Source organism: Hetaerina americana, unplaced genomic scaffold (genome assembly GCF_022747635.1).
Source record: "Hetaerina americana unplaced genomic scaffold, ioHetAmer1.1.p SCAF_4, whole genome shotgun sequence".
NCBI lineage: Eukaryota > Metazoa > Arthropoda > Insecta > Odonata > Calopterygidae > Hetaerina > Hetaerina americana.
Genome location: NW_027286985.1, coordinates 102,553,734 through 102,567,986, shown reverse-complemented (window position 1 = coordinate 102,567,986; position 14,253 = coordinate 102,553,734). Strand labels below are relative to the sequence as shown.

The window sequence follows — 14,253 nt, the reverse complement described above, 5'->3', positions numbered from 1 at the left end:
GGCCCCATTAACTTGTGAATATGCCTGTGTGCATATGTGTATATAACTGTGACGTTTAATATAATTAATTTATATAACTGTGGTTTAGTATAACTGGTTTAATATAACTTTGTTGCGTAGCCAGTAAGTTGGTTAGTAAAATGTCATGTAGGTGATTTCGCTTTACATTTTTCCGTGCCAATTTCTTATTTTATATTATAATTATTTTTATTATACAAACAGCTGATGATAATTGGGTGGTAAATTAATGGAAAACAATTCAAAAACAAATGCAGGAGTACAGGCTCCAGTATGGGCTGTAATTAAGCCATACAGAAAAATTATTTAAATCACATTAATACTTGTTTTCCTTGTGTTAACTTATGGTTAACCCTTATATTCACAGGATGTCTGACTTCCTGGCTGATTGTGCTGAGAGGATTATCGTTTTGGGTATTGTCCATCGACGGGTCATGAATAGGTAATATTCTCTATTCTTTTTAGCATTTTCATCAACTCTTGGTGTCATTCCTTTTCGAATCTGAATTATTTTCCTTTTGTTCCATAGGTTTAATAAATTTTTGCTATGGCTTGGCATTCCAATGCATCGGGTTCAAGATACAAAGCCAAATGAGTTTTGTAAAGTGATATCAGAGTTTGCTTTGGAGTACCGCACAACACGAGAGAGGGTGCTACAGCAATTGGAGAAGAAAGCTAGCCACCGAGAAAGGAATAAAACAAGAGGAAAAATGATCACAGATGTAAGTTTGCAATTCAAAATTAATACTGTCAAATTCATTAACTTAATATCTCTTAACTTTTGTTTCAATATGAAGGTCATACTTGCAGTATGTGTCAGTATTATTCCAGTTTATGATTTTTATACTTTGCTATATAGATAATTGATAATGATTTTGAATTTTAGTACTTAGGAAGGAAAAAGGAATGTCAAAATCTCTATTGAGTACCTACATGCAATACAACGCTACTTAAAATAGCTAGACCAAAACAAATATTCTGCAGGCAACCTGTATAGCTCCCAATCATAATTTTCTCCAGTCAAATATTTTACTTGAATGCTTGATATGGAAAACATACACGTAGATGAGGTAGTGGACATAAGTAGTTAATTTTATCATGAAATTTTTCAAAATTTATCATTAGTATAGATTCTGGCTTCCTTTTTGCTAACCATTGAACCCCATTGTTACATGTAAGATGTTAGTTTTGGGGCATACAAAATAAATTCATATAAAAATATATGAAATGAGATTCACGTCCAAAATTAGTTTACCTATGCTGTTTGACAAAAATAAAAACTAATTTGTCCATGAATGTAGCAAAGATATCATTCTACCTCAGTGATATTTCCCACTTTAATCATTTACACATTCGAATGACCTAATCATTTTAATTTTTAACTTGTTTTGTAATAACTGATTCAATTTTTAAGGTTGGAAAATTCCGAACAAAGGAGGACAGGGCAGATGCAGAGCTTCGTCAACTCCTGGGCAGTGACTTCTCTGAAGCTGATAGTTTCCATGGCACTTTACCTTGGCGGAGGCAAAGGAAGGAAATTGGTAAGCCAACAGATTTCAATGAGAGGGGATTTTTATAACAGCTATCATGGCTAAGCAATACAATAATCAATGAATTACAAAAGAATAACTCAACTTAATTAAACAGAAAATATTTACTGACCTACTTAATCTGGTGGAAAATTCATGCAAAATGCATGATTGCTAATACAGTTATAAAATACTCAAATTCCACCAGTAGTATAATTGGTTTTTTATCAAGTTGATGTAATCAATTGGGAATTATTTTTAAAGTTGGGACATTGCCTTGGCTGCCGGAACTGTGATAACCAATATGCAACTATAATAAAGGAAGCCGAAAGTAATTAACCAATTGTTCGGTATGCAGATGATGTATAGATACTTGTACACTTCAGTAAATAAAGTTGCATTTTTTTAATTTTCACCATTATGGAAAAGTTGTACTAGTTAAAATCAGTGCATAGTGCAGTTACAGTATGCATACAAATAATCTCTAGTAAAGTGACAATAACTTCCCTCTAGGCCAATACTTGCAAATAATTCTGTTTACAGAAGATTAAATATCCAAAAACCTAATGTATGCAAATCAGTATTGTTGCCATAATTCTAATTAGATTTCAGCAAACTTTTGCCCCTACTATTAGCAGTTGGTTATACAAGCAGCCATACAAACATAAGTACGACGGAGATTTAAAGTTTATATAAACGCTAGAGCACCAAGTCATAGTCTCATTAGATGAGCATATTTTTTTCTGAGTTCCATACTATGTATATTATAACCTCATGATTCTGATTATGACATTCCAGCCAGCAGTAATGATTAAATATCATAACATACCTTTTCAGTAAAATATTGGTTTTGCAATTCAAAGTGAGATAACTTTTATTCATAGACTATAAAATGTTGATATGTCAAATTTTTTGCCTGACAAGTATTATATAACTTAAAGATTACTTTTATTTACTTTTTCTTAGGGACCACCAGGGATAGGGGTCTTACCAGCCTACTTAGAGGTGGCAATGTCAATGATTGTCAAGGTGACAATATGACTGATGGTGATGATGAAATTTTAGAGAGCCTTGTTAAAACAGCAACCCAAGGACCATCAACAAGAACAACTCCAAGGGAGAGGAAGCGTACACGACATGCAGATCGCAAATCCTGTAAGAATTTGATTTCTTTTCTTTGCCCTCAGATGACCAACTGTAGGAATTTCATATCTTCAAGTTTGACCTATATTTATAGTGAGCTTTATCAAAATCCAAGTTTCTACATTTGAATGGAGCTACAACACAACTTTCAAGAGAAATATTTCATTTAAACTAAATATTACATCATGTAAAAATAGATGTGACATTTGAAAAGAATTAGATTAATCAATCAGTTAAATGATGATGCTAATTGACTTTGAATAAGAATAACCATAGCACAGGAATAAAGTCGAAAAGACACCCATTTATTTTACCTGGAAACTGAGAGTCACAGGCACAGAAATAAAAACAAATTACATGATTGGATGAATCTATCTTCGAAAGGAAGGGTGCTAAAATCATGAGATTCTGGCACCTACGAATTCCTCTAAATCAGTATGAACACATTATGGAACCATCGCTAGATGGTTATAAGATAATGTAAAAAAGAAAATCCAAAGTTAAAAAGTCAAAAATATATAATATTCAGAAGAATTAAATTATATACCTACCAGACAGAAATACTGTAGATGTTTAAAACTATATGGGAGAAAACAGACCAAAAATGTTTGAAAAAAGGAGAAGATAAAAGAGAGCAAAACCAATCGCAGAACAAATACTACACTACTTGACATAAACTGGCATAAGCTAATACATATTCAGAAATTCATTTTAAGCCAAAGTAATTTAATTTAATCTGTCACTCAAACCAACATATTCCAATTTCTGATCAAATGAATTCGCTGAGGTTCACAAAAATACTGATGGAATTTGCAGTGAAGAATTGTGATGAAATTGGTTAATGTTCATGACAAACATTGGAATATTTGGGTATGAATCTTGGCTTCATCCAGTGGATTTTTCTCTGTGTATTACCCAAAATTAATATACATACTGACTTAGGCTATCGTTTATGTTTGTATAATCATGCTTTTTCCTATGGCAAACATTGTATAATCATGCGTTAAAATTTAATGATCTATCATGAATTATGGAAGGAAAGGAAGTTAAAGAAGTGGTAAGAGAACAGCTGGGGGTAAAAAGGATACGGCTTGCAGTAGCTGGCCATCAACAGGTGTATGTGTAACCGCTATATTCATAAGAATAAGAAGTACTATTAATATTAACTATGTAGTATTACTTAATGAGTTATTCCTAAAGTAACATTGTATGAGCACCTCCTCTGCCACATCCGCAGCAACCACAAGACTGGCTCTTCCAGCACAAGCCACACTATTTTTTCACTTAATTCTACTAGAGGGAGGAATATCTAACTATTTTGCTTAAGTACCCTCAGAAATTTACCATGAAGGTAGATGGCATGGTGGTGGACATAAGTGGTTAACATAGATGAGTGAAAATTATCAATTGGCTGTGTTCAAATTCCAGTTTAGTTTTTCATGGTAAATTTAAGATAAGACGTCAACAAAATATAGGTGAAAGAACTGGTGGAAGAATGGCCAAAAGTTACTTAGATTTTGTTTTGCCTGATTAATGTTGCCAGTAAGATGGTGGAAGTGCAATGCTGCTAACTGCTTAAAAAGGAGGCTTTCTCCTCTTCTAGCTCATATTTATCACTCCTCATTACTTTAATATTGTTATTAATTTCTTTCATTTCTTATGTCAATTGGAACTCATAACTTTTTTCACCCCCTCTGGTCCTCTTCTGTGGGTTCACCCTTTCTTTTATATCCAGTTCCATAAAGACTACCATTGGTTAAAACTTCAATCTTTGTACGAATCATCCTTGATTTCTGCATATAAGACAGTCAAATTAGTGCAAAAAATAATTTTCTAATAGAATGATTCATATTGCTAATCTATGTTTAATATGTCCTGTCATCATCCAAGAAAATATGCAGGCTTTTCTGCTGTTTAACATTGTGTGAGAGTGTAAGTTGTATTCCCTTCAATAAAATTAGTAGTTACATCATAATTACTCTACTAATTATTATAGGGAGGTTTAACTGTGGACTACTTGGTGCCTTTCATGAAGAGTAAACTAATGTTGGTGTGAGGTTCCTAAGGGTACCATGCCTCCTCCACCATTCTCCCCTCATTACCTGAAAATCTATTCTCTACCCATCTCTATAGGCACAAATTATCTCAGTAGTTGGTCACTTCTCTTAATTACTACTACTAAAGCAACTTGAATGCTAACCCAGAGAAGCCTCAATAATGTGCAGACCTTTATATATGTTCAAATTCTTGAAGATGAAGCCAAGAGAATAAAATACACCCAATTACTCCCCTAAGTCTACAAGACCTTTTAAATTTCAGCTTCATAATGTTTTAATTATTTTATTTATCATGTATTTCAGCAGTTATTGCAGTCACCATAATAATCCCTCTGTGTTTTTGTAAATTAGTGGGGAATGATTGTCATAGGAGCCTGTATAGTTTGATGGGAAAGACTTGTATGTGACAAAGGTCTGAATGTTTCTTGAGGAAAAATTTAATTTCCATATGCTAAGACAACTTTCTATATGATATCTACATGGTTTCAGTTAGAAATTTTTCATAGCATACATTCCAGTTGGGTCCAATGAATGATTGGACCCAATTAATTTTAGACTTGACACCTACCTCATATATTTTGACTTGACAAACACTTGACTTGACTTGTTTTTTTTCTCTTTCCATTCTGATTTCATCTTTTGCTCAATTAGACTCCACGCTCTTAGCTCGTTGACCAAGATGTGCTGTTACCAGGAAATGGCTTTATTTAATCCAGCAATGGTGGTGGCCAATTGGATTCTGTTTCAGAATGGTGGAAGTCTCTCTTCTATCAAATTCACTTAGTTCCACACATTGGTCAGTCATATCAAATATTTTTTCCTCTGGTTTATGCTTTGAGAAACTCTAATGCTTTTGTTCTCATACTCTCCTTACCCCTTCAGTAAAGCGGTCACGAACTCGGGAGAATAATGTATGCCAGCTCCTCGCAGAGGCTTGCAATGAATAGTTAGGTCACGGCGGTATGTCTGGTTGCATTCCTTCTCTCGTGTCTCTTTTTAATTGTGTGACAGAGAAAATCTGACTTAAATGCATGGCTGTTGTCCTTTTGTGTCTTTACCCTCAATTAATCATTTTCATAGGCATGGAATTAAGACTCTTGAGTGCCAAAGATGATATTTATCATTATGAGAATAAATAGCATATTAAAACTATGGCTGATCCAAATTTGATGTAATATAATTTGTCAGTGTTGCTAATGACATTGTGTTAACTGATCTAACAGGAGTTTCTTATTGTCTGGTATTATTTAACTCTTTTTCTCAATTAAAGTTATCAAAAAGGAATCAACCCATAGTGTTTACCAATTTTAATCAACCATTTAAATCTTGCTTCAGAAATAATGAATTCCTATCCATTTTGATTGGTAAATAATTTTCAAGAGTTCCTCCATCTTGGAATAAAATTAAAATTCTCATTTATTTTTTCGAGTTGTTATAATTGGAAACCTGAAATATCCCAGTTTTCAATATGTCATCCAGTGAATGTTTTGATGTGTGAAACAGTAGAGAATTAAGGTGATTATGAATCAAGACACCAAGTGATGCTGATGCAGATATATATTGCACTCAAAAATAGGAAAAGAGGATACATATTTAACGAAGGATGATTTCAAGAAGAGAATACATGAAAATGTCTTTTCTCTTGAATAAAATTCTACCCATAACAATTTCCATTAAATCATACTAAAATATCAGTGAAATAAATAGGCAAAGTGGTCTTCATTAATAATTTTTAAAGTAAAGGTGAGACAGCCAAAGCAAGGCAATAAGCCAAGGCAGTGTGACAAGTTTAATATAAGTTAATTGAATGTTGATAGAATTGAGCTCTTCCGGCTTGTAGTAATGAATAAATGAAAAACTCCAATAGCAGTAAACAGTTAACCTTTTAAAACAAAATACAAATGAGATTATTTGGCTAACGCCAAAAGTCAAAGGATGGGGTAAGTGGTAAATAAGGGAAGGGATTAGGAAGGTTAATATGAATATGCATATTTCAGCCACAAAGTAGCACTCTTCAGCGTACTGCAGGTGAATTCTCACGACAACACAAGTAGACTTGAACAAGGACAACAATTGAAGTCACAATGAAGTTTCATCAAGGTGAAGAACCTAAAGGAGTAAACATTAGAATAGAAAATGAGGTGTTAACAGTGGATAGGGATTCTAACGACCACAGACAATGCAGCAATGCAAAATCTCTTAGAATGAAGAATTGTAGATATAAAACATATGAATACAGAAGTCATTATTCAGGTGGATTTGACCATGCAAGCAAGATCATCCCTGTAGTAAATTTTCAAAATAACACCCATTCTATTGATAAAATAAAGAATACAGGACTTGAATTACAAAGTTGCCATTCCCAAGTCTTTGAAACATAATGGTTAGATGATCCTGCAGATTAAATGACAGACAGGAAATGGTGAGGAACGAGGAAGTATATAGAAGAGAGCAGGATTAAATTCAGAACTCTAAGGCAAAGAATAATTAGACGATTGGACACACCACAAGGCAGAAAATGGATTAGTTAGAAAAATAGGTAATAGCATGAAAATTGAAGAGTAGATCATATGTGGAAGACCAAGAGGCAAGTAATAGGACTAATTAAAATTTACGTAACACAGAGGAGCTATCATGGCTCAGAGAAGATATAATTAACACAGAATAGAGAGGAATGGAGGGCTGCAGGAAACCAACCTTAGGATTGATATATTGATGATGATATATATTTTATGGGTGGCACTGCTGTGGCAATGTTACCATATTAATCTGATGGACATAGGTTTTTTCTTTGCATGATATTTAACCATATGCTGTGTTGTGTATGAAAAATGCCTGATTGTTGTGATGAATTGATATCAACTATTATGACACTAATCAGCGACACCAGCTTGCAGAAATTTTAGAAGAAGCTATACCATTTGAATCTAAGTCAAACTAAAACATATTTACGTCAGTATTAAACATACTATCTACTTGATCATCTTAATTATCAATGATCATCTTAATTATCAATGTAAACTTCTACTTGTTTAAATGTGCTTGATCCTAAATGCAATTATGATGCAGAAAAAGAAAATTGACTATAAACACACAAAGGTTTATTAGCCCCACATTCATTTCACACTCCAAATTGATGAAAAACAAATTATGGTTCCGTCATAGCACCATTTATATTGTAATGTATCAGGATGACATGACAGATCTGTAGGATGCATGGCTTTAAAGTAGGTACATTATTGCAGGTCATTTGTGTTTTTGAAATTAACATGTTTTTGATTTTTACCATGCATTCATTTTATAAAAATAATTCAGCAACTAATCACTAATAGGCATTTTATACCATTGCTGTTTCTCATTTATAAAGTGGTATAGTTCCTCAAGCAACAAATTGTTTTAAAAAAATGCCGAACAATAATGCTGAAATGTGTAGTCTAGTATGTCCTGTAAAATTTTTATTGCAGTTCATTCATAAAATAATATCTTATATTGTAATAGCAAGTTAACAATTTTACAGTGATTTGCATTACATGGATTCAGAAAGCAAAAATAACCTGGCATGCTGTTATGTACAGTAGACTTATAAGTCTTGACAAATGAAGTTCATGACTAATGATATCTTTCTAATTTTTCAGTAAGACGGACTCTAAAGAATGGACTCTCTGAAGAAGAGAAGCAGCACTTAGCAGCCTACATTAAAGGCTATTAACCATGGAAAGCTATGCCTAAATTAGCATGAGGCATGGATTTTCCCTCATGCACCTGTGATAAGATATATATACATCTCTTGCCTTTGCAATGAAGCAGTGATTCCTAAGCAGCAGCTGCATATGAAAGTACATACTCACGTAAAGAGGATTCAGGGAAGGAAAATTTTGTGAAGATGTTTATCACCAAGTCTCTGGAATATTGTGATACAGTGTAAAGCTAGTCCCATCAAGCACTCACACTTGATAAATTATTACACATGTGTGATGCTCTGCACAACAAGGAGAAAAAGGAAGCTGTTGATATCTTAAATGCATTTGCATTGTGCTTTTGTGTTCTTGATGAGCACAACTTGCGAAAAACAAAGTGCCAGTGTATGTACTTGTAACGTTTCTGAAACAGATACAGTGAGTCACACCTCCATTTTCTAGGGTTTTTACAGTTGAAAATGAGGTGTTTTTTTAATCCACAATAATGTCAGATAGTCATTGCTTGAGTGCTTGTTTGAGTGTGAAATGTATGCATGAAATGTGACTGGATGGCAAATATGAGTTCAGGCTTATTACTTGTTAAACAAAAGTGATCTTAACTAGTCTAATTGTGCCTATGATATGAACATTGTCTTTGCAGAAACTTTCAAACATTAATTAGAATGTCATAGAAATAAATTATTATACATTTTGATAAAAGATATTTTGATTTCTATGACAATTATGACTGGAAAACTTAAATTTTCAGTGGAACTGAAATAAATAAATTTATAATGATTTTTCAAGGCAAACTCTAGCATCATTCATCACTGCAACAGTTTATAAAAGTACTAAATTACATTTAAGAGTAAAATTATAAACTATATATGTAAACAATGAAGCCTGCCACTTGTAAACTTTTGCATGAGAAAAAACTTTTATTATTCAACAAACCACTAAGAAATGGGGAATTTACATTGATTAAAATGGCTATATAACATGATCACTATGTAGAGGAAAAGTCATACATAGCAAAGCAAACACAAATGATTTTCACACAGCATCAAATTTTAAAAGGTGACATTTAAAAAAATCTCTCTATCATACAGTAAAATTAAACATTCATTTAAAGGTCATTTTTTTTAAACAAAATATATTTTGCCCTGATGCATCTGGTGAGCAAAAAAAGTTGTCATTATTTCATTCCATTACTCATCAAAGTGACGTGGGTCATACACTTGCAGCCTTAAGTCTACAAGGAATTTTATTGCTTTTTAAAAGTTTTATTAACAAACGCCACAGTAGCACTGTTATGGGTAAGCTGAAGACATTCAATGAATAATTGTTTTGATTGTTCTTTTATCTTGGTTGTGAAGTAATGGACCCATATTTCATCCATGGTTATGAAACGGCGTAAAAATTCTGCTTTGTTGCTCTGAAACTTTGTCAAACACTCAATTGAAACATCTTCACAACACTGGTTTTGCTCGAGTATGAGCAAACGCGGCACCCATCTTGCACACAGCTTTCTCATGTCCAAATTTTCAGTTAATATGCGATGTACTGCACTTTTTTAAATGCCTACTATGTCTGCTAGCCCGCCCACTTTCTGTCGAGGGTCATCTAGTATCACTTCGTGGATTTTCGTCACAGTTTCTGGAGTCGTCACCTTATTTGGTCGACCAATGTGATGCTCGTCTTGACAGCTCATACGGCCTCGTTTAGACTCTGATACCCAATATTTTACTATTGTAAAGGAAGGAGCAGACTCACCCAGAGTAGAATTCAGTTCAGCTTTTATATTGGTTGGGCGGAGGCCTTTCAAATAAAAGTATTGTATCACGTAACAACGATCAATTTTCTCCATTTTCACAAATTCACTGCAAACGTTCACTATTGATGGCTGCCAAACAAATACTAAGTAACGTGGCATCTTCAAACTTGACATATGCTTTAGAGATTACATACTTTCTCATACAGTGATATTTTGCAAACAACTACCGCCATCTCTAGGTCAGGCCGGCTACTTCTGGGACCGCCTTCATGTAATGATTTGCCTGGTAAGCCTTAAATTTTCCATTGTCGAGCTAATGCATATTATGAATTGCTTGTCCTGATGAGTCTTGAATAAATCGCCACCATTGATAACTTGGTCACATGTTTTCAAAAATGGGTGAGAGATGACCAATTCACATCCTCTCTTTTTAGTTTTATGCTGAAATTCAAACACCTTTGCAATCCAGAGAAAAAGGGGGGAGGAAGCTCTACGCCAACTGTCTAGAGGGCGACCAAATAGAAGTGGTGGAGGAGTGCAGCCTCGGAAAATTTCACTTGCCTTTAAGACTTAAGTCGTGTCCACTTCATGATCCTGTTAGCTGTAGCCTGACCGCACACAGGAGACTGTACTTTTTAATAGTATGCTGGAAAGTTTACATCAAGTGTGTAGCAGAAAGTTTGTCACCTGGTATCACACGAAATTTCATCCAACGTTTTCTATGTAATTGGTTTTGGTTGATTTCTTCTCTCTTCTAATACTACAGGTATTATTTTTGTTTTGTATTCAAAAATTGACTAGAAAAATTAGAATTTCATTAGTTAAATTAAATATGTCACATGCGAAAAATCTCACGTTCTTTTCTTGTTGGGAAATCAGTTTTTTTAAAGATTAATAAACCCATAGAGTAAAAAATGATCTACGCATTGAATCTTGTCTAAAATTTTCATGAAAGATAATTGCGGCTGCCTGATTAAATGCTCTTTTCAATTGGTTATCTCATCACTTTCCGGAAATTTTAGTAATGTAGAATGCGAAGGGAAGTTGCATCCTACAGATGAAGGCGTTCATGTTTGCATATACTGTCACACATTTCGGGTAGTCGATCGATGTATCACTGTGATCATCAGATGAGACCTCGACTGACCGATCTATAGATGTGACATCTTTGACCTTTTCAAACCCTCTACACTTGTCTCTCCCAGGAGGCGATGATCTTCTTCCCCAATTGATTGATCGCTCCCCCAAACTAATCTACGCACTACTTCACAAGGACATGTGGCAGAGGGTGTTAGGTCAGCAACCTTTCTACCTCTACTCCACTACTTCCGCAAACTAATTGACCCGCCTTTCATCGATAGGATGCTTGGAATGGGGGTGACCGGTCATGCATCATCCTTTTTATGCGTATGAGTGTTGTACAGTTAGTCACTAATTACTAGTTGGCACTCATGCAGTAAGCACAATTTACAATACGCATTAGCTCTACCATGGAAAATTAAGGCTTTCAAGGAAAATGCAATCTTAACTCTATACTTTCCTCATACCTTATTTTTATCAACCCAAATGTTGGTTTAGTAGTTGATGGTAGAGCTCACCCAATACTAAGCCCAATGGCATGGGAATACATACCACACAGAAGGGTATTGGGACCAGATCCTTTCTGTGTCACCTGTGGTTTCTCTGGAATATCTGGTACCTGAAAAGTCAGTTTGGTTGAAGCTGAGGTTCTCCAGCGGCATCACCCAGAATCAAACCTGTGCCCTTTGGCCAGTAATACAGTGCTCTACCTACAAGACTACCATGCCCTTCGATTACCCTTAAGAGTGAAGAAAAATTATGTGCATGAAATAATCAAGAATTTCTTTCCGAAGTTTTGGTGATTGCAGTCAACTAGGAAGTCAACTGGGAAAAAATTATATTTATGTCTTTGATAAGCAGGTTACTCACTTAAGATAATAATAATAAACAATTTTTATTGCTCTGGGAGCAAAGTCCCTTGGAGCAGAATACATGTTACATGAGGTTTTGAAACCTATGGAGTGAAACAGGTTTACATAATGCATAGAATAAGATTAATTAAACCAGTCACAAAACATAATTTAAATCAGTTGAACGAAACATATAGTACAATACATACATAAAAATACAAAGAACAATAGTTAAATATTTAGCCTGATAGAACAGTAATAAGGTCATTTTGATAGTGTGGTAGACAGATATTCAAACATGTTCCTGGATAATTTTACTTTATTAGGCAAACAGTTCCATAGTTTACAGGATGAAATACTGAATGACTTGACTGAATTTAACCATGCCATTGATTTGGTCAGCAAGGATATCCAACTCATCAGTGAATGGCTATATATGAAGATGGGTAGGACTCAAGATATATCTGTAGATCGTCGGCATGAAACTGATGTTTACAATGAGTTATTATGGTAGCTAGTTCTTTTATAAAAATAGTAAATAATAAAGGTCCAAGAATTGACCCCTGTGGAACTCCACATAGGACAGGTTGGAAAACAGATAATTCCCATCTTCATCTTTAACAGCTGGCTGACGATTAGACAGATAGGAGCGAAACCAGCGAAGGACAGAGTAAGAGAACTTGAGTTTGCTCATACATTCCAGTAGTATACCGTGGCCTACTGAATCAAAAGCCTTGCTCAAATCGAATTGGACTAAAACTGTTACCTTTTTTGCATCTATGGATTTGCGTATATCATCAGTTACCTTTATCAAAGCCGACTGAGTGCTATAGAGCTTACGAAAGCCCGACTGATACTCATCGAAGAAATTGTGCCACGTAAGATGCTCCACTGTAACTGTATGAACGATTCGCTTGAGAGGTTTGGAAATAGAACAAAGAAGTGCAATAGGTCGAAAGTCAGACTTTTCTTTCGGAGTTGTTATTTTCATTATCGGTCGAACTAGGGCAGATTTCCATAAGGGAGGAAATATAGAGTAATTGAGTGAACAGCTATAGATGTCTAGTATCATAGGCATTACTACTGGGAGAATAACATTTAGCATTCTTGCACTGATTCCATCGATGCCTGTTAAATATTTTAAACTTTTTACTTGTGTTATCAGCATTTCAGGTGTATAGTGGGGGAAATAAAGCCTTCCATCATCAAAGTTGGAGAATAATGCATGATCTAATGAAGTGAGATTATTTTGGGATTGAGTAGAATGGTTACCATCCTTGTCATAATTTTCATCCTTGAAAGCAGACGTGAGAAAGTAGCTATTTAAATCATCCAAGGAGAAGTTCATTTTGAATGGAGGACGTCTAGAATTTCCAAGCCCGAGGTGCCTCAGCTCCTGCCAAGTTGACTTTATGTCCCATTTATCGGAAAAGCACGAAACAGCATTTTTGTTTAGCGGTACGGATTCGGTGCTGCACTTGATTGCGAACTACTTTGTATTGTTCGTGATGGTTCGGGAGTTGAGTTCTTCTGAAATTACGGCAAAGACGATCCCTAAGCGCCATTAAGTTCCTAATTTCGGAGGTTAACCATGGAGCTGGATGACGTTTTGGCTGAATAACTTTTTTTGGCGCATGTTGCAAGTTTATTTGGTGCAAGAGTTGCATGATTATTGTATTGAAGATATTAATTTTTTAATCCACCAGGTGGGTGTTGAAAAGTTCACTTAGGTTAGTTTCAAGTGAGTCTGCTGCAAATTTGGACAAATCAAAATTCTTGAAATCACCAAAACACATATAATTAGGTTTATAAGTTGGCAGTTTAAATCTATATTTAATGAAAACTAGGTCGTGTTCAGACAAAAAAGAGACATGGAGTTGTCCATACTCTTCAACCTTGGACATGTTGTTGACAGTAAAGAGGTCTAGGAGGGTACTGCTATTCACAAGATTATGGGTGGGCTGGTAGGGAATGAGGAATAGGTTACAACTAAATAATAGATCACTGAGATAGGTGCTATTGTGCATTTTCTTCATGATGTCAATGATAAAGTCACCACACAGAATCACGCCTTTGTAGCTAGGAAGAAGATGGATCAGGGAAGGTTCAAAGTCTTCAGACATA

At 34.7% G+C, this 14,253-nt stretch overlaps 1 protein-coding gene across 4 annotated transcripts in view; it reads left to right on the top strand.

Annotated features, from left to right (window-relative positions):
- Nucleotides 1–9,144, top strand: part of Fhos (Formin homology 2 domain containing) — a 323,913-nt gene extending 314,769 nt beyond the window's left edge. Inside the window, exons 21-27 of one of the 4 annotated variants that reach the window (XR_011701760.1) lie at nt 386–460; nt 548–740; nt 1,433–1,559; nt 2,514–2,702; nt 5,399–5,543; nt 5,630–5,707; nt 8,383–8,405. Coding sequence is in view for 2 of the 4 variants with exons in the window: in XM_071590659.1 (XP_071446760.1) it covers nt 386–460; nt 548–740; nt 1,433–1,559; nt 2,514–2,702; nt 8,383–8,456 (658 nt within the window). In the remaining 2 variants the exon portion in view is untranslated. Of the gene's footprint in view, nt 1–385; nt 461–547; nt 741–1,432; nt 1,560–2,513; nt 2,703–5,398; nt 5,544–5,629; nt 5,708–8,382 lie in introns of all 4 variants that reach the window. The other 3 variants (XR_011701761.1, XM_071590660.1, XM_071590659.1) reach the window with 3 other exon arrangements.
- The last annotated feature ends 5,109 nt before the right edge of the window (nt 9,145–14,253 follow it).